The sequence below is a fragment of the Callithrix jacchus genome, chromosome 12, assembly GCF_049354715.1.
Source record: "Callithrix jacchus isolate 240 chromosome 12, calJac240_pri, whole genome shotgun sequence".
Lineage (NCBI taxonomy): Eukaryota > Metazoa > Chordata > Mammalia > Primates > Cebidae > Callithrix > Callithrix jacchus.
The window spans coordinates 79,603,788-79,631,499 of record NC_133513.1 but is presented as its reverse complement, the minus strand read 5'-3'; the positions used below and the strand labels follow the sequence as shown (position 1 = coordinate 79,631,499).

The window sequence follows — 27,712 nt, the reverse complement described above, 5'->3', positions numbered from 1 at the left end:
AAATGAACCTCTTTTCTTTGTAAATTACCCAGCCTCAGGTATTCCTTTATAGCAATGCAAAATGAACTAAGATGTTAAGGATCCTGGTTAAAGATTCTGGTCCTTATAGACAAGTGGTTTCTAAACCATTTTGCTTGCATGGTCCTAAAATAATTTTGAAAAACACATTTTTAGATTGGCATCCATTTTCCCCTGTAAGTTAAAAGTAATTGTAAAGATCAGCAGCTCCCCTCTGTGTGGTTATTCATTCAGATGGAGGCTTTTACTTTCTTCCCTCTCTTATCTTCAAGGTCATGGTGGATCTCTCCCTCCAAGCCTGTGCTTGGAGCCTGGAGGATCACTCATAGGGAAGATTGTATAGACAAAGAATGAAATTAGTGCATTTCAATTTCCCTCACTTTCCATCGTCCAGATCTCCGTTCTATCGCTATCCTGACTGTAGGGCAGCCTGGGAAGGAGAAGGAAACACAGATTTTGTTGAAGAGCCAACAGTCCTTGCTACAGAATGTAAGTAAGGCAGCCATTTGTTCAACATTGTAGCAGCTTCTTTGGTTATCACTGTTATTATTATTACACATTCAGTTTACAAGCTGTGTTCTGTGCACAGGTGGATTTTCACTTCCTTTTCTGTAGCTTCTTGACCTTTAGGTAAAGGACGCCCCAGTGCCTTGGAGCCCAATTAGCAGCTAATGAAGATCAGCTGGCAATACTGCAGCTACAGTCAGTGGGAAGAGGCGAGAGCCTGTGCAGTAATTCAATCACCCCAAAGCCCCCAAGTGCTGCATGTCTACTTCACGCTTGCTGTCAAAAAATTCCCGTTTTTTACCAAACACTCGTACCACTCCGCTCTGTCTAGCACCCAGCTTCTACTTCCATGCAAGTCCCACAGTGAACTCTGTCATACCCTAAAGAAAACTCTATTTGTTCTAGGATGGGAGGCAAATTTTTTTTTTTTTTTTTGCCTCAATAGTGCTATTCTAAGTCATCCACCAATAACTGGAAAAACAGCACCAATTTTCTTTAGGAATTCTAGGCTTCTGAGCCTCTTGCATGTTGGCACAGGTAGAATGAAGCAAACCTCAAAGATCTAATCAAACATTAAAAGCTTCTGCTTTCTTTTCCCTACCTTTCATACCTGCTAACGGTTATGAGAATGAACTTTTTCCCTGAGAAAAAGGATTGAGTATGAGCCCAAATGGTTAGAAGAATGAACTTTTTCCCTGAGAACCCTACTGACTTCCAGGTAGAATAAAATGAAGGTGATACTGCAGAATGCTGACTTTTGCTTTTGCTTGGAAATGACAACAGGGAAAATGTCAACACTGTCTCATTTGCTTCCTCAAACTACAAAGGTGACTACGTGCAGTCAGTTTCCTCCAGATGGTTGTAATTTCTCTAGAAAAGTGGGGGCATCTTCTCTCCCAGAGCTTAACTCATTCATCCAAAGTGGTCTTAACTTACATCTCTGTGCTGATTTGTCCCATAAAGTCTCCTCTCAGTGGTATGTAGTTGATAGGGTGGAGAAAGAATTAAATACTTATTTTCCAAACCAAATAGGACAAGCAGGTCAGTCTTAGAAAATGAATGACTGTCTCCTAGGTCAGATTTGTTCAGGGTGCAAAATGATGAACTCTAGGTGTGACCTTCCAAGGATGGTGCGGGTGTTTGTCCATCAGCAGGCTCAGCAGAGGTGTGTCCTGTCCTGCGCATGAGTCAGCACGTAAGTAGTTAAGTTGGCGAGCCTTGGCTTCCCTGGTTAGAGTGTCCAGCCCGCAAGAGTTAACCTGCAGCACTGCTCAGAAGAGCAGGGGCAGAGGATACCAAAGCGTCCCGGCACTCTGGCTTGCAGGGGAATGACATGCGGTTTTGAACAAGCAGCTGCCGCAGCAGGTCTGGGTATGTAGCTTTGCTTTGATTGATAGTGTTTTGTTTTCTCCTGAGAGAACAAAGCAATGGTTGTTGATGTTTGCAGACAAGATCCCTTGGACACTGAGAAGGAACAGATGTTTATTAACCTGCTGTTTATCATGAAAATAAGTAATTGGGTGCAGGGGAGTGGGAGGGTAGTTTCCTCATATTCATTTATGTTTCTGATTGCAATGGCAGATTTTCTTTACTTCTATCTGAATTCCAGTGCTGTGTGGTTAGGTCATTTGAATGTCATGGTTACAGTCCAATTCAAATGATAGCTTTTTGCTATTTTTTCTGTGAATCTTCATATTTACATTCAGAGATATGGATTTCATTTGAAGAGTTATTTGCTGAATTGGTGAAGCTAAGTGGCATAAATCCATCTTCCTACCCCATTTTGGAAGGCAAGAATTCAATCCTGAGACTTAGAGAACAAACTTCTCCAAATTGGCCATATGCCTGAGTGAGAGAAGTTTCATCTTGAATATGACCATTTTATTTCTTACAACCTGGCAAATTCAGTCTCAGGTGTATGCAGTGTGCCCTGAAACAACCTTCAGATTCCCAGTTCTTTTAATGAGTCTCTGAGATTGAATTGCTGGTCTTTCCCATCACTTTGAATGTCTTTCTCTATTCCATGAATTAAAAAATTTCTGAGACTCAGAGTAGACTAGAACTACTCCCAAAGACTTGGATTTGATAGAATTTCCAAGGATACAGGGATTTAAGTAAAGTTTGTCTGGATCTCATTCTATCTCAATCTTGGTACTGCAGTATCAACCACCAATTGACTACAGGACATAGGGATCTTTTTCCCAGTTATAGGAAATAGCATACCTGCAGATTTAAAATACGGGACATTACTTGTCAGGCTTAGATTCTACCTAACAAGTGACTGCTTCCCAGCGCAGTGATCAAGATGGTCTTCAACTGTCTTGGAATAAACTAGAATATTTTCTCCCCAGTGTCCACAGCTTCTCTTATATTAGCCTGGATTTCCAACCAATGGGAGACTCCTTTGATAAACAAGTTTCTTTTGAAAGATACAAACAGTACCTTAAAACTTGGGCAGGCTATTAGTCATTAATACTTTTGCACAAATCTCTTTAAAATCGTTCTCCCTAAGTGTTGCCAAGGTGAAGGAAAGGTGGCAAGAACCAGGAATTTGGAGTCTGGGCTCTGAAAGCTGAGGACTGACAATCGAGTAAAAGCTTAGGCAGGTGCCTCAGTGGTGGTCAATGAAGGCAGACTGAGGACTACTGAGTCCTGGAAAGAGGGCAACAGGGGCATGAGAGCAGGATCTGGAGAGCATTGCGCATGGTGGTGGAGGTGAAGGTGCTGAAGACTTTCAGGGGTCCCTGGGCATAGTCAGCATTGGAGGGAATCAGTGTCCAGTTTCTCAACTTCCATTTTAACTCTTTTCCAAACTTTTTTTTTTGTCTAATAATTCATCTGAGTTCTCCTACTTCAGAAAATAAAGGCAAACGTCTTACCCACTTGGGATCTCACTGGGGGGGGGGCAGTCCCAAGGTGTATAGGGATCTTCTGTTGTCACACAAATGGACCATTTCAGTACACATTGCTCCAGAGGAAGGGTTCCGTAAGACCAAAGCAAAAAGAAGCAGACCATGTCTCATTTTGTCCAGCTTTCAAACTCATGCCAAGGGCTCTGTGCCTTGTCTCTGACTCTGTTGGAATTATAGTTGAGGAGTGAGAAAGTTATCATGGGGACAGGGTATATGTATGAACACCTTTATTGGAAATAAAAAATGCAGTTTTTTTATTAAATAACAACAATTCTGATTGCACTGCCTGATTTGATGATGACGTTGGTTTGGCTAATTAGCATCTGCGGTGGATATTTTCTGTAAATTTAATACATTGATTCTGCTGTTCAAAGTATTAGCCAAACTATATTTAAAATATGTGTACAATGTACAGAAAATTAGATAAGTCTTACAACTAACTTCTATTTAAGCCTATAAGAATTTTAGATGTTATTTCAAAAAAACATGTGCAAGAGAGAAGATGATATTAAAATATTCCTTTAGGGGGTTTCATGAGTGAAACTTTATAACAGCCACTGATGTGTGTTATTCTTTAGGTGAGATGAGCCTTGTCTTATAGCAAGTGCTTCTGCCCTCAGATGGCCACCAAGTCTACTCCTAGTTTTATGCCATATCCTGCTACTTTTTCCTACAACTTCAAGGTCCTGCAATATCCTTGTTCAGACTCTACACCACTTCATATGTGAACCAGCTGGTTAATTTATTTGAAATATTTAGTAGTTGTCTAATGATGTGAAGATAGGGTCTCCTGGAACTGTTTTGAATGTTATTTTTATTATTACCCACAATTCCTGATTTCTCTTTCAACGTGCAATGCTAGAACAGATTTCCTAAGGCAAGGGTTAAAGAAGAGGTGGGCTTCTTTACAAAGATATTTATTAGGCTCTTTTTAAAGTGTCTCTCGCATGTCAGGATGGTGTGGTCACTGCAGTTGGGGCCAGAAGATGTGACTTCAAATCCTGTGTCTGTGACTTGTTAGCTCTTTGAACTTTCTTGGGCTTCAGTTGATCCATTTGTAGAACTGGGATCCTGGATGCCAAGCTCTGCACTGGTGTTGCGGAAGGAGAGAAATAGGATGGGACTCTAACCCCAAATCACCTAGTGGACACACACACACACACTCACTACATATTAAGTACCAGAATAGGAGAGTGTGTAAAGCTTAAGGAGAAATGGGTTATGCAATTAACTTTATCTGCGGGGTCATCATTCCAATAAACAGCGTATTTTGAGCTCTCTGTAGTTTACACAGCACTATCACACACTCCATCTTTGTGTTGCCTCCACAGTCCTGTGAAGTAGATTCTTGGTAGGAGAATGAGGAAGGCAAGGCCTATTTCTATCACTGCTGACAAAGGAAAAGAGCTTCTGTGTGAGGTGATCCCTGGAAACCTTGCCTCATTGGTTAAAGCAGCCAGGAGCTGACTCCGAAGTTCTTCCAGATTGGCACCTTTCCAGAGCCTTTCTGCAGTGATGCTTTGCCAGTCTCTTAATGTCACCCTCAGAGAAAGAAGCATCTGCTTCTCTAAGAGGCAAGGTCAAGTCAATGTAGATGAGAAAAGTTGATGATACATCTAATTTCTAGTGCAAATACATCATGGAGAGGAAAGAAAGGAACCACGCTAATCTGAACTGTCCCTTGGGGCAGACATTAGGAGTTTTGCTAACATCAGAGTGAAATGGGTACCCAGGACAAAATAGAAATAGAAGCCTTGAGATGGCCGGTTACTCCTCTCCAGGATCAAGAACCCAGGAATCACCCCACATCATTAGATTTGTGTGTCAAGGGATCATCGGAGTGAGAAGGAAACTCTGACACCCCAGAGCTCCCTGCAGCAAGGGACTATGTGAGTCAAAGCCAATTTGATTCTAAATTGTGCTGCTCAACTGTGTTCCCATTCAGTATGGGGGAGTTTGTCCCAAATTCTTCCAGAAAAGTGGAGTCAATAACAGTTGTGTCTATGATTCAGTGAGGCTTCTCCTCACACCATACTGAGAAAAGCTTCAGCCACAATAAGACATTTGAAGAGAAGATGGTAAGGAGTCAGTCATCACCAGACTATGGCAGTCATGGAAGCCACAGAGGGCAGTGCAGATAATGACACTGATGACTGGGAAGGAAAATTTTAATCTCCCCACAGGAGGGTGACATGAGCTTTTTGGGACTTTGCGAGGAAATGAGGCCCCTGAAGGCCTCAGAGAATCTCCTGGAACTGTTTTCAATATTGTTTTTATCATTACCCACATTTCCTGATTGCTCTTTTTGACTGACCAGGTCTGGGAAACGCAGCTGACATAAGAACAAGCCTCAAAACCTATTCATGATACAAAACCAAGCAGTCTGCACTGGCTGGATATGGTTTTGACCTGCGGAATCCAGCCTCAGTTTCCGCTCCCCACTGCCTTCCCAGCTCTGAGGGCAGCATTGTCATCAGAAACTTGACTTGAGAAATGCCTCACTGGTGGCCTAAGAGGGGGCTTGTAGTGACAATGGTGTGTTGGGGACAGCTTATATTGGTTCATGAGAACCAATTCTGTGCAGATCCTCCCAGCTTCGCTTTCAGCAGTGTCCTTTGATTGTTTGAAATCAACTATGGTAGGAGCATTCACACCATAGAGACCGGTGAATGTTACACACTAGAGCTTTTATTCCTGAAAAGCCAGTTGTTAACATTTAGCATTGCACCACTGCCAATTTTTGTTGCAGAAATTCTTTCATAAAGACATGATGTTCTGGTTTAAGAAATTAGGAGAAAAAAATGACTTTGTATTGTTATAGAACATCACGACAGAGCCAAGATCAATTTTGGTTAGCAAGACAAATCTTTAAGAGTTTGCAAATGGGGAGTACTCTGACTAACTCACCTCTCTAGGTCAGGCTGCTACTTTCCTGAGTACTCAAACTTCTCATCCTGCTTAATCAGTCACATAACTCCATCTTTACATTACTATAAGAAAGAGAGGTTTTTTTTTTTTCAGTTGACTTTTTTTATTGAGACAGTCTTGCTCTGTTGCTCAGGCTGGAGTACAGTGGCATAATCATGGCTCATTGTAGCTTCAACCTCCCAGGCTAAAGAGATCCTCCCACTTCAGCCTTCCTAGTAGCTGGGACCACAGGCGTGCACCACCATGCTTGGCTAAATTATTTTTTTTAATATTATTATTATTGTTGTAGAGATGGGGTCTCCCCTAAGGAGGAAGAATTTACAAGGAAATCTTTGAAGCTGAAATAAAGAACTTGAATACGTTTTTTTAGCTCCTGTATCTTTTCTGAGTTAATAGAAGTGAGAACAAGAAATTCTGCAAACCCAAAGGTGGAAGGTCATTTTTCAAAATCCATCTTCCTAATCTCATATCCATGGAGATGGGGTATGACTAGCACCCCATAGCAGATGAAATCTATGGCTAGGATCACTTTATGTCTTCTCAGAGATTGGGGAACTCTCTAAGAGTTCCCTTTATAAGAGGTGTTCATTCATGTGCAGGTCTTTAAAGATTCTCATTTAGTCATGCTAAACCTAAACCATGCATTTTAGAAAATGTGAGCACTTTCCATGGATTATATTAATGCGTAAGAATTATACATTTGCACTTGATAGGAGCATCTATGCTAAAAAGATAATTATGAAACAATTATATTTAATAATTGAGTACATGTAACATGTATTTATTGTTTACTTCTCACAATAACCTTAGGACATGGATACTGTTATTAGGCCCAATTTAGAGACAAAAGAATGGATGCGAAGAGAAATTAAGTGACTTCCTCAAATTAGGATAGTGCTGGGATTTGAACTAAAGAAATCTTGTTCCAGAACCCATACTCAAATCCCCAATTCTTTATTACCTCCTTGAAAGGGGACTCACTTAAGATTCAGCTCCCCTCCTCTGAACATGGGCACCCATTTTGTCACACAGCAAACTCTCTCTCTCAGGAGGTAGCAGAACAATACATTTCATAATTTGATCAAGTCTTTCACATGTTCTATTAAGTCAAAACTTCAGACACAGGGCAAAGGCTGAAAGATGGGGAAGGATGCTGTGGTTTCCACTTGTGCAGCCATGATCAAGTGTGCAATGCAGGAGCCATTTTGCCTACTTGTTTCTTATGCAAAAAACAGACAAAAAACCCAAAACTCGTTTGCATTTACTTTTTCACCTTTCCTGCTATTTTTGCTTCTGCCAGGACTCTTGAGTGATAATATAGTATTTTTAGGGGGAAGTAATAAATTGACTTCTCTCCCATATGCATTCATTTAATGCTGCTGAGTATCTTGGGAGAAATCCCGTGTTCGTGACATTCATGTTTACGTGTTGATTGTTACAAACTTTAGCCTCAGACTTCAATCTGATAATTTTAGGCCTGAATTTTATACTAAAGACTCAAACTCCATCTATTTTCTTCTTCCCCTCATAATCAGTTTGTTTTCTCATTCCTTTTTGTAGTTAATGGCTCCACATTCTCTCACAAGCTCAAAAAATTGGAGTAATATTTGGTTGCCCCCTTCCCCTTCACCCCCCAACGTGAAACAAGTGCCAAGTCATACTCACACACTTTGCCAACATGTCTCAAAGTATTCTTCCTTTTCATTTCCACTTCCACTTCCACATGCCACCCTGGCTCTGCTTCCCACCTAAATGACGTCTCACCTCTTAAACGGTTGACTGTCTTCAGTCCAAGAGCAGCATTAGGTTTCAATGAACATTTCAGTTCTACCCCTTCCTCCACCATTAGAAACTCTGTTGGGAAGAATCTGTTTGGGCTTCTCGGAAAAAAGTCCCTCGATCAATTCATCACGCCTGCTGTGGCTAAGGGATAGGGAAGAAGCATCCTCTCTTAGCCTCTCCCTGCTTTGTTTACCCACTTCTGCCAGATGGATATTGGCACAACGCATCTCTGTTTGTACTATCCTGCTTAACAATGTTCAGGGACTTTTATCTGCCGTCACTGAGTTTAAATCCCTTAGTCTGGCATTTAAGCACCTCCAGGCTCTGTATGTAACTTACCATTTCAGGTGCAATCTTCATGGCTCCCCTACAAAAGCCTGTATTAGTGGACATTAGACTCAGCCTTACAATGGACCTCAAAAGAGAGGATGGGATTATAGTCGGAGAGCTGGCAATTGTTCATAACTCCATAGCCTGTCTTAACTCTGGCGTAATCAAAGTATGAATGTGGGAGAGTTACATACGAATATCATCTTTCAGGAGGTTAAGGTAGAATAAGGTTGGGAACTGCTGCCCTCGGCTTAGCCAAGCCACAGTACTTGCTATCCCATATATTTTGGGTTTTCCCACTCCTGCACTTTGGAGGATGCTCATCTTTTGGCTCACCTCTGTAACCCTGCCTGGGAAAATCCTTTTTGTCTTTCAAAGTTCAGTTTGAATTCTACATTTTAATAATAACTTCTGTAATTTTTCAAACTAGATAAGATGTATCTTCTTTATTTTATTTAGGATGCTATGTTTAAGCTTGCATCATATTTATTTTGTAATTATTTTGTGTTGGCAAGGCAAAATATTTTGTTTTTTTTTTTTATGAGAAAACCCTAAAAAACAAAACAAAACAAGAAAAGCCAATACTCTCTATTTCACTGGGCTGCATACATGGTAGGTCCTGTATGATCTGACTTTTGACCACGCTTGTGATGTCTTCCCTCAAAGCCCTTTGCCTCCCGACATCCTAAACAACTTGGAATGTCCCAAACTCCACATTCTCCCTCAATTGTCTTCAGGCCTTACACATGTCATGCCTTCTTATCAGGTGAAGTACATTACCAAAATGGCCACAGTCCTTCACCCACCTCTGTGACCACACCTTTCACAGTGTGACTTCCCATCACTAGGTGGAGACCATTTCCCCTTGACTTGAATCTGGGCTGGTTCTGGGACTTGCTTTGGTAACAGGGAATGCAGAGGAAGTTCCACTGTGCCAGTTCTGAGCCTCAGCATGAAAAGGCTTGCATGTTTTCACTCACGCCCTTGGAAGCTTGTCCAGTTGCCATGTGAGCAAACCTGGGCTAGCCTGCTGGAGAATGAGAGATGATGTGGAGGAGAGACAAGTGGTCCGAGCTGAGGCCATCCCATACCACAGCCCCCACACAACCCCCAGCCAACCCAGCAGCTCTCTGTTGGTTGATGCATTAGAAAGTCTCAAGTCAGAGCTGTCCAGCTGGGCCCAGACCAAATTGCTAATGCACAAGACTATGAGCTAAACATGTTGTTAATTTAAACTATTAAGTTTTGGGGTGGTTTGTTATGCAGCCAGAGTTGCACTAAGTTAACAGCTACCTTTCTGATCTCTACCTGTCAGTTATTTCTGACCCCCTTCAGTCTGGATTAGGATTTCCTCTTACATACCACAGAGGTACTCATAGTTCAATATTGTAATTACTTAGAACAATCATCTCTATTTTTACATTTGATAGTAAGATTTTTAGGGTAGGAACTGGCCTTATGAATTGTATCTTTTAGTTCTAGCACAATGTCTGTTACTGCATAGATGCTCAGAAGGTATTTGTGAATGAAGGAAAGAATGGATTAAATCAGAGGCTGCAACTTGCGGACATCCTATGTTTAGCTTATCCTGCATAGTGTTGACCTGAAGGGCGATAAACATATTTAGGTTTTTTGTTTGCTTTTGTTTTTTAGAATTGTTGGTATACATTTGAAAATCAAGAAATTTGAGATCAACACCTGCATTACTGACTTCTCATTAAAAAAAAAATGGGAAGATTTATCAACAATGGGGCTGCATTTTCTCACAGCACCAATGAGTGGTGTTCCCTTTAGATGGAACTTACTTTCTGACTGACAGTCCGGCAAGGGTTCCTATTGTCTCATCAACACCCACTGTTATTGAGCATCCCATTGGTGCTGTTCTCTTGTAGACATCTGCAAGGTTCCGTCATATTCTTACCTGCTGTAAAACACACAGTACTTAGGAGAGCAGTTGATAAATGTGCCCACTTATTTACTTCTGCCTCAGATGAGTGTGATATAGGTAGCCTCCCTCCTGGGCACAATTTTAAGCATTGCTTATGGTCTTACTTTCCTCTCTACAAATTAGATTTGTTTTCTCTCCCTCCAAAGGGCTTTCCAGGATAATTTGGCTTATAACCTGCCTAAACTGTTTTCTTTCTTTGTCATGTAATTCAGTTTTATTAGGGCAGCAATTGTGCTTCGGTTGGAAGCGTTCACACCCAGCCACGCTGGCCGGCCTGTCAGAGATGTCATGCCACCGTTCCCTTTTATTTTATTTTATTTTATCTTTTTAACTTAGAGATGGGGTCTCACTGTGTTGTCAGGTCTGGAATGCAGTGCCGCGATTATAGCTCAGACTCTTGGTCTTAAGCAGTCCTTCTTCCTCAGCCTCCCAAGTAGCTGGGACTAGAGGCACAAGCCACCATGCCCGGATAATTTTTGTTATTTTTTGTAAAGACAGTGTCTTCTATGCAGCCCAGGCTGGTCTTGAACTTGAACTCCCAGGCTCAAGCGCTCTTCCTGCCTCGGCCTCCCAAAACACTGGTATTATAGGTGCAAGCCACCTCGCCTGATCATCATGCCAGTTTTCTGATGGTTTTGCCTCGAGCGGTACTTTTAAGATGCAACATAAAAGTGCTGTGGGATGGCATGTCCCTCTCATGATGGATTGAAGTAGTTTTTTAGCAGTGTGAGATGATGAAATTGAAGGTTTTAAAAAATGACTACTCATTCTATTTATGAGGCTTATAACTCAATAATTTGGACTTTGAAGGAAGAAACCCCCCAGCCAATGCATAACTCCATGTTTTAAAGAGAAACTCATCAAGGCTGAAGTTCAGCAAGAATACATCTGCACAGGTCTACCACATATTTACTCGCATCTTCTCTGATTGATCGATGCCCAGGCTGAACCAGTGTTTACATATTTTGAATATATCACTCCTATTACCAACACATTGGAATGGAAGAAATATTAGTCTTCAAGTTTATCTTTAACTCTGGACTCATTTATGAGGCAACAACTTGGTCACAGCTCCATGCAACCTGGTTTTATCAATCCCTTATGTAAGCACCACTGTAATTATCCTATTCAGAAGAATCTTTATCTCTTATGGTACATCCAAGGTTCAGCTCATCTGGGTATGAAAAGGTAGCTCAGCCTGTTCTCTGATTAGTGATGTGAATAAGCAGTAGAACTTGCTCTGTTCCATTAGTCCTGAATGAATTGGTTGATGACTCTTTACTTCAAAAAGTCCCATGCACCCAGACCACTGACTTCTGAGCTTAACTGAGATAGAATCTGAGGTCAGCACCGTCCTCCTCATAGGTCTAAGAAGAGAAACAGAAACTCTATTTTTGGCAGTGGTTATTCTTCACTTGATGATGCATAAGAATAGGCTAGTAGGGTTGACACTTCCTTTTTTAGCTTATCTGGGGAATTAAAGTATTCGTTCGGTGTGACTTTTTTGTATACCTGAATTCATCCCTTTAAAACAATTACCTTTATATCACAAAAGTAATACATTATCATTGCAGAAAAAAATTAAATATGGTTAAGTAAAATGCAGGAAATAAGAGTTCCCCAAATCCCATGCTAACAAAAGCTTGTTGCATTTTGAGATGGATTAGTCTAGTTGTCTCTTTATCTCCCTCTTCATATTTTTGGTAGCTTTAAAACTTTTTTAAACCTCAAAACTAAAAAATAATCTTGGAAGAAACTCTCTATAAATTTGCTTCACATTCTGCTGTTTTAGAGGTTGTTAAAAGACTCAGACTGTCACTGTGATCACTGATTATTGTCCTGGACAGAGTCATTTTCACTTGAGTCTCTTTAAGCTATCACGATCACTACCTGTGTGTCTGCTCCAGAAACCTGTGTTAATTTTCTATGATGGAAAGTAAAAGAACAGCTGGTTAGTACTGTATGTAAATTAAAAGTTACCACGATCTGAATGAAGCCTCTCCTGTAATGTAAAATACATGGACTTTGTGTCATGAATTTCTGTAACCTACAAGTCTTTCATATTTACTTTATATGTTTAGCTACATTTTCAATTTGAGATTGCATGAAATTTCATCTCTGAATTAGAAAGATTTTAATATGTTTTGAAAAATAGAAATAAAATAATTTGATTCAGGTGTTTATTGGACTGAAATAATTTAAAAACAAGATTTATAATTCAGCTAAGAAGTCATCTTTCTAAGCTGGCTTTAAGACTCTATTAGTCAGGATGGGCAGGAGGCTTGCTGTGGTAACAAATAAATCCCCTACATGTTAGTTGCTTAGTATGTAAACATTTATTTCTTATTTATGCAAAGCCCATTCTTGGTTTGGCAACTTTTGGAGGTCAGTTGCTTCCAAGTAGTATTTCAAGGAACTTGTAACCTGTCATCTGAGACATGTGACACTCAGGGTCATCATAGCAGAGGAAGGGAGACCATGCAGAACTCATACCTCCTCTCGAATGCCTCAGTACTAAATGCTTCAGTCCAGAAGTGATGCATGTCACTGCCACTCACAGCCCATTGGCTAGTAACTACCAGGAGGCTGGAAAGTATAAACTTCCCATATGCCTCTAAAGGAAAAGAGAACCAGATATGAATGAGCACTGCAAGACTCCACCACAGTGACCTTGGGTGAGTAACTGTCTCGAAGGCAATGGGGTTGGCTTAGATGACTTCAGAATTGTTACATCTTCTCAAAATCACTGAGACTAAAGGTTTGATTACTTCTTACAACAGCTTTACATCTTTCACTACTTCACATGCATTATCTTTTTTTTACTCTAAAGACATGAATATAGACTGGGTGCAGTGACTCACGCCTGTAATCCCAGCACTTTGGGAGGCCCAGGCGGGTGGATCACCTGAGGTCAGAAGTTCAAGACCAGCCTGGCCAACATGGCGAAACCCCATATATACTAAAAATACAAAAATTAGCTGGGCCTGGTGATGTGCACCTGTAGTCCCAGCTCCTTGGGAGGCTGAGGCAGGAGAATTTCTTGAATCCGGGAGGTGGAGGTTGCAGTAAGCTGAGATCGCACCACTGCACTCCAGCCTGGGCAACAGGAGCAAAACTCCATCTCACATAAATAAATAAGTAAATAAAAATATGAATATATTAATCCAGCAGAAGGCAGATGCTTACGTTGCATAGTGTAGCTGATGGTTAAGCTAGAGAACTCTGAGGACAGATGATATGTTTTGAATTCAGCTTGATCTCTTACTGGCTACATGACCTCTGACTATCAGCTCTTGGTTTGACTTCCCTGTGACTTAGTTTTTTATTTTTTAATTCAAATGTAAAATGAGGATAGGAATAGTACCACCCTCACGGGGTTATTGTTAGTACTAAATGAAGTAATTTTTATAATGGCCTCAGAATAGTATCTGAAGCATAATAAGTTCAGTGAGTTAATTGCATTTTACTTTTTCTTATTTAAAAAGATGAGTGTCTTGCCCTCACTTGATAAGTGTCTACATAGTAAGAGCTCAATATGTTGTTGTTTTAATGATCATCTTTCTTATTCTGGCTGGATAAGCCAGGCCAACCCACACAAACCTCTCTAATCTACGGACTCATAATAAAATGGAGTCGCAAATACTACCTGTAGGTGACCTGGGGCCAAGACCTTCAACCCCTTTGAACTTGTGCCTCATCTGCTTTAGCTTAGAATCCATCCCGGCCTGGCCTCATCTTGGCTCTGGAATCTGAGTTGGATCCTGCCTTTGGCTCTTGCAAGCTCAAGATTCCTCCTGGTTTCCCCCTTGTCATCGAGCTCTTTCTCTCACAGACTTTCCTGGGTTGTCCCCTTTCACTCTTGGGGAATCCACTTAGCTCAGGTGGGAGCTTCTTGCACTAACCACAGCCTCTTAGGACCCAACCCCTGCCTCAGCCTCCAGTTCAGATGGAGGCTTCATCCTGGCCTCCACAAAGTAGAGGGAACATCATATGCTTCCTGTATCACTTACTCTTATTTCATTGACTGCACCATTGAGCCTTGTATTTCAGATGTCTCCTGGTCCTTATAACCACCCCACATCAGTGATAAATCCAAGATGTTAAGTCCACCTGCAGGCATTATCCCTCCAAGTAGATACACATGAGTAAGAACTTTTTCTTTTTGGGTCTAGAGTGGAGTGTCCTTGGGAAAGAGTTAGACAATTACAGCAAGAGAGAATATGAGAAATGGTGTGCATTTGCTACCTGGCCTAGGGAAGGTCTGGTTCCCCTCCCCTTTTACTTCTCGGCTGATCTCAGTGGGGGATTCTCTGAATGGTTGCCAGTAAGTTTGCTCCAGGGAAGAAGGAAATTATTACCTGGTGAGTTTCCTCCTCAGATTTGGTTCTGCCCTATATAAGAAAGACTATATGCCTCGATGCCAAGCTCACTCAGACTCTCTTCCCTCCTGCCTCACATTGGCCTGAGGGCACATCGATTGAGTCAGTCTGGACTTTGATACTATCAGTTTCTTTCTGCTTCTCTTGGTCCTTTCTTTTTCAAGTTCTATCAAAAGACAGTGTGGTTTTTTTCCACAGGTGCACAGCACAGGTGGGAGATGTGAGCCATCTGAGATTTATGTAGAGGGCAAGCATTACATCAGAAGATATTGCCACCCTGTCCCTGAAATGATGACAATTGTGGCTGCTTCCTGCTTTCTCCCAATCTGCCTTTGTAATCTTGTATAGCACACAGGTCAAATTTGTCATTGCCAAATGAAATAAATTCTCATCTGTGGTTTTAGAAAAAGCTAAATCATTAGAGAACAATTTCCAAAGACTCTGAAAAAGGTTTTACAGCGCCCCCTGTGTTTATCTAACAATGGAGAAATAGGGACATTTTGCAATTCTAATTTTATCTAGATATTAAATGCTCTGAATGTGTAAAAAATAGGAAAAGATACTTTTTTTTCCCTTAAGGTTGAATTTATCAAAGTTGAATGTGGAGGTCTTTAGAATCAAGTGTGAGGAATATACCAGGAAGAGATAACTGTGCTATGGAGTTTAAAATGCACAGAACCTGCCACTCATGGAGGATCCACAATTAATTAATCCATAATTAATAAAATAACTAATTTGTCTCCTGTTATAGAGCTAACAGAGAAGTTTTAAAAACATATTATCTATGTGACCTTTTAACAAGGCAGGTTCTTTTTGGTCTCCATTTTTTTTTTAATTAGAAAATGAAGCTCAGGGAAATTAAGGTCACTAAAAACAAACATACAAATCTTAAACTTTAGATTTAAATCCAGTTCTTTTCATATCCATAATTCTTTCCTTTATCTTTTTCCTTTGTTTTGAAAGCAGAACTGGGGTAAATCTGAGGGAAGAAACTCTATAAGCCTCGAGTAGTTTATCTGCCCTGTTCTCTGAGAAAAGCAGAAGCTTGACAGCATCTATTGTACCTTTTGCTGGGATCATGGGCTTTGTAAATTCCCTGGGAGAAGGAGGGAAATGGTGTGCTCTTTTTCAATGCTTTATTTTCTTTCAAGCCCTGCCACTTTGGTCAGAGCTGAGAACTCTCTCATAGAATCAACCTGGGCTCTGCTCCACACTGGACCATATTTAGTAGCAGTCTCAGGCTTAATATATGATGGATGCATAAGAGGTTAAATAAGAAACATTCATTTCAGCTCAGAACAAAAGATGATCCTCCTCTACTGCTTGCAGGTTGCTTTTACAGTAGAACTAAGACTATGAAAAGGTGAATCTACAGTTAACTGATGATGAGACTGTTTTGGGGTTAAAGAGATTTTTCAGTCCTGTGCAAAACCCATGAGGTGGTAAGGCACCACCATAGCATTCCTGTGTACTAAAAGCAAATTCCTTTTTGGACCTAATAGAAATGCATTATGGCAGACTGCTCACTACTTTTTTTTTTTTTTTTTTGAGACAGAGTTTCGCTGTTGTTACCCAGACTGGAGTGCGATGGTGTGATCTCGACTCACCGCAACCTCCGCCTCCTGGGTTCAGGCAATGCTCCTGCCTCAGCCTCCTGAGTAGCTGGGATTACAGGCACGCACCACCATGCCCAGCTAATTTTTTGTATTTTTAGTAGAGACGGGGTTTCACCATGTTGACCAGGATGGTCTTAATCTGTTGACCTCGTGATCCACCCACCTTGGCCTCCCAAAGTGCTGGATTACAGGCCTGAGCCACCGCGCCCGGCCTGCTCACTACTTTTAACTTTAAAAATGTTCTGAGAGGCAATGTGGCATACACAGGGTCCAGGTGATTAGAATGCATGTATTCTTCACAGTGAGGTCCAGCACTCACTTCTGTGAGACTTAGCTTGGCCACATTCTTAGTTGGAGATAACAGAATCCACTTCAGGGAACTTAAAAAGGAAAGGATCTATTAAGGGATTGAGATAAATTACAGTATTATTGTGAAGGCTAAAGACAGAGCGTTAAAGCTGATCTGTCAGGAACAACTCCCCAGCTTTAATTGCAGAACTGAGCTTCTTAGTGGTGGGCTACCAGGACCATGTTCATGGAATAAGGAAGCAGGCTGCAGCATCTGGAAGCAGCCACCTCACTGCCAGCTCAGAGCTGTGCTGCCATGATCCAAACCAGGAAAATGAATGGCCCATGCCCTGCTTCACTCCTCTAGTGGCTCAGTTCTGAATCAGTCTCATGTCAATTGCATCTGAAATGCAGAACCTAAACTCTATCTGGAACTCTAGGCAAATAGGGGTTCAGCTTCTCTGTACACTAGAATTTGCAATGGGTGTTGAGTAGAGCATTCTGCAGTGTCTGCATAGTGCTCCCATCCTACCTATCTCCCATCAACTAGCATTTTAAAGAACAAAGCTATGTCCATCCATCTGTCCTCCCATCTGTTCTTCTGTCTAACTATCCATCCATCCATTCATCTATCCATCCATCCATCCATTTGATTTTTGCACTTTTTATTAATATACCATTAATTTTTTTAATCTATGTTTCAGAATGCTCTAAAACATAAAAATTTCTTTAAAAAGTATAATCACAATACCATTATTTGAAACAATCCCTGAACATTGTTATATATCTAGTCAGTGTTAAAATTTGCCTCATTTCATAAATTATTTCTTTTTGTTTGAATCAGTTCCTAAATAATGTTTGTTCTGAAATTACAATATATGGTGGATTGACCTGTCTTTTACGCCTCTTTCAATATACAGCTTTCCTCTCCTTCCCTTTCCTCTGCCCCAGCTGTTCTCTTCTCCCCTCCCGTTCCCTGGCCATTCTCCCTGTCCTTTGCCTCTGCCCTTCTCTCCTCTCCCCCACCCATTCTTGCCCTTGTTCTTGTCTCTCCCTTACCTCCTTCCCTTCCTACTTCTTCTTTCTCTTCACTTTTTTTTTTTTAAAGAAACCGGATCATTGGTCTTACTATCTTACAGTCTAAATTTTGCTTCCTGTACCCCTACGTTGTATTTAACATACATATTCAGTTATTTTTTGTATTTCCTATGAACAGGCACTTAGGGTCTAGAGGCTGAACTGATTTAGGTTTCGCTTTTTGGTAACTTTGAGAATGTTGTGTGCATGGTTCAGAGGTTGCAGTACATGGTAGTGTCTGTGGTTCAGAGCTGCAGTATCCTGTTTTCTCTCTCTTGGTAATTTAAGCAGCTATTGATGACCTTTGCCTAGATCCATCATTTCATTAGGGGTTGCAAAATATTTAGATTCAAGTTTGTCATTCCTTCCTCCTTATCAGCTGGAATGCTTTGATCATGAGGAGCTGCCTCTCATCAACTATTCGGCTTTCCTGCTGTACGTGTATGCAGGAAAAGCAGAGTACATCCTTGACTTCTTGATTCCTACTCCTATCCTTTTTTTAAAACCAAATTTTCAGAATAACAAATGGGTTCCCTAGCTTTTAAAAAGTATCATTATGACATCATAAATTTAAGCATAGCTGATTTGCTTCAAGCCATTGCAGTTACTTTTTAAATTGATGCTAAGGCTAACTAATCTTTGGTTACTGGGAAACTTTCTAGTACTTTTGATACTGTCTTCATAATTTTGATGACTTTTTTGATTTCTGATATAATAAAATATTCCCAGCTTAGTTCATATAATTCTACCATAGACCCAGAACCAACCGTTTCTCCAAGGATCTCCAGTTGCTTTCAGCAAGAAATGTTGTTAGAGATGTCAATCTGGATGCTATATAAAATAGTGTATGTTTTCTAGAAGTAATTTAATCTTTAATTACTCTAAGAATTAAAGAATGAAAGAAATGACCCTTAGCACAGTGTATGTGAAATTAGCACCATGCCTTTTAAGATTTCATAAGTAAAATATTAAGAAAAATTGTGATGCTAGTGATTATTGTTTGATGATTTAGGAGTTAGGGTTTTGGGAGAAATATTCTTTCAGCTTGAACACAATTATTCGTAAGCTGCCTTTACTTTGTGCTGATTGGTTTTTCCCTCTGTAATGGGATGTTAAGAGACAGAGGACATAGCTTTGCTTCATCTATTGCTATAAAAAATGAACACATAGACTTTTATATCCCCAGAGGCTGCCATGCCAAGGTTCAGGTCAAGGTGATGTAGACCATCAGAGTTTGGTGAGAGGCAAAAGCTCTCGTCTAGGAGTCAGGAGAGTTGCATTTACATCCTTAAACACCATTGCTGGATCATGCTCACTTTTAACTACCCTTTCCTGTTCTGAAAAGTGGTGTCTGTTTCCTCCTCTATAAAATGGATAGAGTATGTGTACATGAGTAAATTTGGGGAGGTGTAGTGTAGGGAAGAACAGTTAGCTTATTCTAGCTAATTAGATTCATGTGAGGATCATTCCAGATAGAAATAAAATATATGCACAGGTAAAAATAATTACAGTGATCCTATCTTCATCTCATTCCAGGGGAGTCTTGCTCCTGTCTATAGGAGTCAGTTGTTTTGATGGACATTGTAAGTCCCCTGGGCCCAACATATTTTCTCTACTGGTTCTCCATAGTGCTTGAAATCTTCTCAATTCTCACCCCCTTATTGTCCAGGTATGGGCCCTCAAATGTAGTCTAGGAAAGGTGACATGTTATGCCGTTGTCGTCTACCAAAACCCTAGTTAAAATGATCTCATCTGTCTTGATTGTGAGTCACTGAGCAGGACTCTGAATGGGCCATAGCATGGCTCCTTTTTATGATTAGGAAAATGGCTGGGGAAGTCTGGAGGGGATCACAGGGGCAGTCAAGAGGTCTCTCACTGCAAGGGAGAAGGGTGGGAGAAGGAAATCCAATGGAAGGTCATTAATGAGTATTTGTTGTTTTTACCGGGCCATCAGGTATAGTACCTTGATTTCATTTTGGAGAACTACTCTTCTCTCTTTGCATATGTTTTTTAAAAGATTTCCAGTTAAGTATCCCCTTAAATGAAAGGATAAAGGTATTATAGGAGCTAGACCAGTCAGATGCTGTCTTTCAGAAATTGACTCCTGAGTGAAGGAACAGAAGACCTAAAGTAGTTGTAGTCCATCAATGTCAATGGTGAGGCCCCGAAGAGATTGTTCAACAGCTCCTGCTACTTGCATCTGCAGAGCTGCCCTGATTCCTGGTCATCCTGAGCCTGGGTTTGCAGCTTTTCTTGCTGTCTTTCAGCGAATTTACTTTTCCTCTCTTTTTCCCTTTTCATCATACATTAACTACATTTGGTGTTTGCTTGTAACCAAGAATCCTAACATAAATGCTCTAAAAAAAAAACCCCTGTTCAATATCATGATTTAATCTTTCCCCCTCTGTAGTAGCAGAGAGAAATCTAAGATACATTACTAAATGCCCTATCTGAAGGAACTTGTATCTTTAATACTTCAATAGGAACTTTGCAGGCCTGGTCTCTGTTCAAACTCTGCAAGGAATTAAGCAGCCTTTGTGGCCTTCTTTAAAATGTGTCCTGGATAGGTTTGATCTACTAGGGAAAAAAGGGAATGTGTTGATTGGTTTCTTTATTGCTCTCTTTGTCTCCATGGTACATTGTTAAACTTCACGCTATAGTATATATCCTCCAAGAGGAAGAAAAACATTTTATTTCCCCATTTCAGAAGTGATGCATGCCTATAATAGAAAATACCAAGAAACAAAACGATGAAAACAAAAGCCACCCATAATCACCAGATAATTACTTTTTAACATTTTTCTGTACTTACAGTCTTTAATATATAATATATATATAAAGTATATAAAGTAAACATATAATATTTACAAATGGGATCATATTGTTTTGTAAACTTAAAATACTTAATATTTGGAAAGTTTTGCATGTCATTAAATCATTTTCAGTATGATTTTTAATAGTTGCCTATCAGTCTTGCTGCATTATTTACTACTCACATTTAGTAAATCTAAAATTTTGAATCCTTTTATGAGAACTCATAAAAATTAAGATTAGTTTTCTGTTTTGAAATTGGTGGAAATATTGCCCAGTGTTATCCACAGCCCACACTGATGTCCAGCATATATGACTACTCTCTTTGCCATAGAATGACCAGTGGTAAATGAAGCAGGTGCATTTCTTTTTGTGATTCAGACTATAAGCTTTGCACAGAACTTGCCATGCTGGAAGAGTTATAGAAAAAGTGAAATGACCTTCAGTCCAGCAGGCCTTCTGCAGTTTCTGTCTCTGATAACAGGGTGCCCTAAGAGACAGTTCGTGTATAAGCCTTTTGTTATCAATAGTCTTTAATCTCATACTTGTACCAGGCCCACAAAGGTATGCTAATGAGAGCTCTAACACTCCTGGACTTGACTGAAAATTTTTCTCAGTAGGTTTCAGAAAGTGCTGAGAAGTATAAGCCCAGCAACGTGCAAGGGGAAAGAGGACACGATTCTGGACAGCCACTTGCTTTACTGGGATGCAAAAGCTCTTTTGAGTACTAGAATCAGGTAAGGGTGGCTATGTTTCCTTTGGGAAGGAGGGAAGGAGAGATCTTGAATGATGCTATTTTTTCAGAGACCCTAAAGCTTCAATTTTTTCACAGCTTTGAAACCCTGTTTTGCCAAATTGTTATGTTTTACTCTCTCCTTGAAAAACACGTACCCTGTTATGTGAAGATGTGGCAAATGACTTGCTAATTTGTCATTAGAGCCTCATTATTGAGTTTTCAGGATTATGACAGATTAAGTGTGAACCATTATAAAATCTAGAATCCTTTGTGATATACTTATTGGCTCAGCTCTACCAAGGTGCGTTTGCATTCTGAAGGCAGGGAAGGCATCTGTTTTATCATTCAAATTCAGATTTTAATCACCAATGAGAAATAAATAGTGCTAACCCAAGTTTTAATTTTCTTAAAGATGGTGGACAAGTCAGCTAAAGTGGTTCAAAAAGAATGTTACTGTGTTGGCAGTAATTCTGGCGGCTAAACAGAATGGTGAAACACACGAGGTAGATCACTGAAGTCCACATAACAGGTGGAAACTGTAATGTTAAATCAAGTGCCATTGTTGACTTGTATAAAATGTAGCTGGTAGTCATCAGTTCACCAACGCAAAGCTAGAAATAAAAAAGAAGTATTATTTTGCACCCTGTTTGATACACAGCCTTCTACCACGTGGCCACATTTACATGTAGTCTGCTTGTCCATGCGCTGGGGTTAAGAGGTCCAGCTGTCAGTCATCTTGGGTAGTAGGAATGCTCAGAGAACCAAAGCTCTGAGCAAGAACTATAGATACTGGGTTTGAAATTTGCTGGTGAAACAGCTGCTAGTGAATAGTAATTCTCTGTAGATCCTTAGAGTTTGGAGGCATATCTTAGATGTGTTTCCTGACTCCTGGGAACCAATATAGAAGTTGGTCATAAGTCACAGATCTGATTTGTTTTGCTCCACATTTGAAGTTGTTTCTGCTGCTGGTGGTTAAGGTGATTATGATAGTGAAAGTGGATGAGGAAAGCTTCCCAATAACCAGGAAATTTGGGAAGATGTTCTAGTCTCTTTGCCCACTCCCAGTTCAGCCTACCGTCTGAAGTGTCTGCTGTTAGACTGATCTTTAACCTCTAGCCCAGGGATTGCAAAATCAAATGCTTGCACAGACCGGATAGTAACTTACATAAATAAGATCTGCTGGGTAGAGACTGGCAGATCTCTCTATCTAAGCAGAACAGCAGCACTGAGTTTTAGGAAACTCTTGGTACATAGGAATGCTGGCTCAGTGTCACTGCATTTTATGTATTATTTTAAGAGATAATTTGAAGTTTCAGGATTGTAAATGTAAACTCTATCTTATAAACTCTAAATGCTATTTTTTATCTTGTCACATAAATCAAATTGAATTAAAAGATTGCCTGTACTAAATACACCTACATGGTTGCCATTTTTAATTCTTGGGGGTAGCAGCATCTTAGCCACAAGTGACCTATTTTGGAGACGAATCCTGGGATTCCAATACCATTTCACTTCCCAGGCTTCCTAAAGCACAGATTAGAAAATGGGCTCTGAAGTTCCCACCTGTGATTCCAATCATCCTTTAATACTAGCCTCCTGTAAATTCCCTTTAAGGACAGGGGAGAGCACAGAGACTTTGCTACTTTAAAATCTATTAATAAATGCTAACAGTTTGGCATTTATTGAACAAAAAAAGTATTGTTGCTTCATCTTATCTTGTTTTTATAAGAAATTTATGAGAGGTTTTATAAGAACTTTGAGATAAGATTGTCATAATCATATTCCTCTTTACAGATGGGGAAGCTGATGTTCAGTATTGGGGGGAGGATTTTCTAAAGTCACCCAATAAGTGGCAGAAATGTAATTCGACCTCTGAAGTTTGATTTCAGAATTAAATTTTTAACCACCATATTATACTTCTTCCTATTACATTATATGGAGTTTTAACTTGTATAGTTCCTCTGAGTAATGATTAATTCTCCCTCCCTTAAAATATCTTAAGGAATCTGTAATGACATTTGATACTTTTATATTCTCATCCTTTAAATTCTTATCCTTTGATACAGGGTTTTCAAAATGTGTGGGATCCTTCTGTACACTGAAGAGGGATGTTTTTTCTAAAGCCTGTGTGCAGACCAGAGCTAATCCCCCTTTCCATGCCCATTTCTCACCAGATAGTCATTGAAAGTTAAAAAATAGAAAGGCCAAAATTATTGGTTTTACCTTCAGGTGGGCAAGATAATTTGACTAAATCCATGGCCACAGAGTATTGTCCTAACCCCAGCCAGCCTTCTCCCAAACACAAGCAGTCTGCGTGTGTCAGTCACCCTTGTCAACAGAGGCTCTCTCAGCCCAGACCCATGTACAGATCCCTAAACAGCATCATCACCATAAATGAAAGCAGTGTCACATGGCTGAGGAATGCAAATACATTTTAACTCAGTTGCCAATGCTACATCATGAATAGTTGCTACCAAGAGGAGTGTTGTGTTAAGAAAATCTGGAAACCACATTTAAGCTTTTCAAAAAGAATGCTGTAATTGATTGGTCTTGTCTTCCACGGGCTTGGTCTATGGAATGAGTGGTAAGTGCTTTGTACTTGTCATCCTTGGTATAGTCTGAATATAAAAGAGCTAAGATATCTTACCCTTGGTTGCCTTAAAGAGTTCGTATTTTAATTTGTGATTTCTTCATTTTCAATATTTCTTCTTCCATTTCTGCTGTACCTCAGAAGAAATGGCCAAACGCACCTTCTCTAACTTGGAGACATTTCTGATTTTCCTTCTTGTAATGATGACTGCCATCACAGTGGCCCTTCTCAGCCTCTTGTTTATCACCAGTGGGACCATTGAAAACCACAAAGGCAAGTGTCATGGGCTCTCTCAGATGCAATTTTTAGGCCTGTAGTAACTTCTTGATTACTGTGGACAGCAAAGAGAAAAACAGTGTCTGCTGATAGTTCTACGTGTACTTAAGCAGCCTGGAATAGTCGTCTCCCTTTGCATTAATTGCCCTTTCTGCATTGATAGCAGTTTTTATCAAGCTTACCTTTGTCCCCAGTAGCCACCTGACAGGCATTCTGACAAGTACTTGTTTGCCATTAGTTTTTCCACTAACCTAAGCACAGCTCAAGATTCATCAAGATCCAGTAATGCCAGCTTTTGCCCTGAGCGTCTATCTTTCTCTTTGCCTCCTTGTAGACATCATCTTCTCCCGGGGGCAAAAGGAGAATGAAAGACTCAATGAATGTCAATTAGTCTGTGAAGAGCTTTAGAGAACGGGGTCTCAACCTTAAATCCTTACAAGGGCTATCAAGTTTTGCAAATGAGACAGACGGAGCAGGCGGACCAAGGAGGAGGCAGGTGCAATTCTGGTGAAGAAGCCCCACAGCCTCACCCAGGTGCCAGCTGTTTGTTGTTGAGAGAACACATGGTCTCAGGTCTCCTGAGTTTTCAGACAAGGTGGAAATTGGAATTTTTAGACATCTCATGATTTTTTAAAATGTTGGAAACAAAGTTTTTGAAAACAATGTAGACTACATTTACACACAAGGTTGGCAATGGGTCTTTGGTGGAGCCTGTGCTTCAGTCAGTGCTAGGTTACAGAACTGTTAAATGAGTAGAGAAGACAGGTAGAGATTCAAGCCCTGACGAAAGTAGAGAGGGCTCGCCTTAGGCCAAATGGAGAAAATGGCATTTTCTACCTCAGTTTTCCCTTTTGTGGCCTCTTCTCCTACATTGTCTACCATGTCCCAGAGCTTTGAATTCCTGGCAAACAGAGAATCAGAGATCCTCTGTTCCAGCAGTAGGCATAGAAGGGCCATAGACTGATAGAAGTGAAAGGATCCTTAAGAGTTACTTAGTTTTAGCTGGATGCAGTGGCTACGCCTATAATCCCAGCACTTTGTGGGGGCCAAGTGGGCAGATCACCTGAGGTGAAGAGTTTGAGACCAGCCTGACCAATGTGGCAAAACCTCGTTTCTGCTAAAAATACAAATATTAGCTGGGCGTGGTGGTGCATACCTATAATCCCAGCTACTCTGGAGGCTGAGGCAAGGCAGGAGAATCGCTTGAACCTGGGGGGCGGAGGTTGCAGTGACCCGAGATCATGCTACTGCACTCCAGCCTGGGTGACAGAGCAAGACTCCATCTCAAAAAAAAAAAAAAAGAATTATTCAGTTTTGGTTCTTAAATTAGGAAATCAGGAGGCTGAGACTCAGGGAGCTTATTAATAATTATAGTAACTGTTCTTATAGCAGTAGTTACTGTTTATTAAATGCTTTCTGTATTGAGCACTATAGTGAGGATTCTAGATAATTTTCTCATCTAATTCTCACAAAAATCCTATAAGGGTGGATAATAGCCCTACTGTTTACATTAGTGTCATTTTACACCTGGGGCAACGGAGACCCTGAGATTGCAAATAACTTACCCTTGGTTATATGTTAGGTTTGGCTTTAGTTGGCTTGACATTTCTATGCTGGTAGCAGTGAGGCAATTGTAAAGATGCCTGCTCCACTCCTTGCAATATTTGATGTCTTGAAGAAAATCTCAGCTTGGGGATGAGAAGAAGTGGATTCTGACTCCACCTAGAATTTGGTTTAAAGAGCATCAGATTCTGAGTTTGAGGATCTGGACTGCATACCAGATTCATCACATGCTCTCCATTAATTATTGGTTAAGTCACTTTTGTGAGTTTTAGTTTCCTCATCTGTAAAATTAAGGAGATCAAGTTACATAATCTCTAAGTTTTTGAGCTCCAAATTTCCAGCATCTCAGAAGGAATCAGCTATAAATCTCATGCCTAAGTACTTTCTTACCACTAATGCCTTGGCAACTCCTATTATCTGGGGAATGAAAATAAACAAACAAATGAATATATAAAATGTCTAAATTGGTAAAGAAAATCAAAGGTACATAGTAGCCATTGTTCCAAGTTTATAATGTTAGTGAACATAGTTATTGTTCAAAACAACCCCAGGAAGCAGGATATTATTATAATCTCCATTTCATAGATGAGAACATTGGGGTGAAATAGGTTAAGCAATTTGATCACTTAGTAAGTGGTAGATTCAGGTTTCAAATACAGGCAGTTTGTTTCTGGCATCTGTCTTCTCACAAAAATCCTATATGTCATTCTGCTTCCCTTGATATTTGTGTGTGTAAAATATATAGGCATACATTAATATAGAATATACATGTATAAATATACACATATAGATATGAATATGTAGATATTAGAATAATTAAGATGAAATTATATCAACAAATATACAATGATCTGTCACATTAAAAATAAGTCTTTAGAGAATCAAAGAGGGTCAGAGCCAGGGCAGAGCCAGCAGGGTGGTATCCTGCAGGTGAGGAGTTGAGTAGAATCTAGGAGTGATGGAAATGGACTAACTCTGAACCAGGTGGTGGAGTTTGGTAGGTGGAGAGAAAAGGAGTGAGGGGTCTGGAGAGGAAGAATGAAAGAAACCAATCCCCAGACAATGGGTTGAGTAAACCTGGCACCTGTTTAGTTTAGCTAGGAAAGAAGAGCAGGGTGTTGAGTGAAGGCAGTGAGTGTGACAAGGAATGGCTTGTGGGGAGGAGTTAAAGGATGTTTGACAGAGGCCTTGACTGTTAGTCTAAAACATCTCTCATCCAAGAAACAGATCCTGTTTAGGATTAGGATTTTTTAAAACAGGTTCTGAGATATTTCTCACTGAATATTTTTATGTATAAGAAAATATATAAAGAGTTTTCCCAGGAACCTGAGCCTGTATACTATATTCTAATTGATGTTGACAAATAAGAGGGCTGAAATGTTTCTCAAATCTCATTCTGTTTTGGATTCAGGAAGCCATTTTTTTTCAACCACTGAAAGCTCTCCAGTCACTCAGGGCTCCACAGCCACCCAGAGCTCTACAGCCACCCAGAGCTCCGCAGCCACCCAGAGCTCCACAGCCACTCAAACTTCTCCAGAGACTTCGACCCCAGAGCCTCCTCTATTTCAGAACTTCAGTGGCTATCATATTGGTGTTGGACGAGCTGACTGCACAGGACAAGTAGCAGATATCAATATGGTAAGTAGACAATGAGCTCCTTAAGGAGACTGGGAAACAAGTAATTTTATTATTTTGCAACCTGCATTGATTTCTGATTATACAACATCAACATTATCTTCTAGCTTTTTAATCGACTTTGCTGCTGTCTAGCACTATGAATGTCATACTAGAAGAGGCAAACTTTTCTTTGATGAATCACATCTTCCCTGTAAAGTCGATTGGCCATTTTTGTTTTGTTTTCTTTTTATGAGCAGAAGTGGCAGAGATGGTGAAGTCAAATACTACAGGGGGTAAGCAGGTACCATAAATGACATCACCAGGCCAGTGTAAG

General features: G+C 40.3%; 1 protein-coding gene across 7 annotated transcripts in view; it reads left to right on the top strand.

Annotated features, from left to right (window-relative positions):
- Positions 1–1,754: 1,754 nt before the first annotated feature.
- The window catches only part of LOC100390425 (neutral ceramidase), an 89,155-nt gene continuing 63,197 nt past the window's right edge, over positions 1,755–27,712 (top strand). The window contains exons 1-4 of one of the 7 annotated variants that reach the window (XM_035268388.3): positions 1,755–1,896; positions 21,217–21,333; positions 24,067–24,195; positions 27,173–27,399. In XM_035268388.3, coding sequence (XP_035124279.3) covers positions 24,069–24,195; positions 27,173–27,399 — 354 coding nt within the window. In that variant the 5' untranslated portion in view covers positions 1,755–1,896; positions 21,217–21,333; positions 24,067–24,068. Of the gene's footprint in view, positions 1,897–21,213; positions 21,334–24,063; positions 24,200–24,537; positions 24,733–27,172; positions 27,400–27,712 lie in introns of those variants that run through there. The other 6 variants (XM_035268385.3, XM_054243058.2, XM_035268389.3 and 3 more) reach the window with 6 other exon arrangements.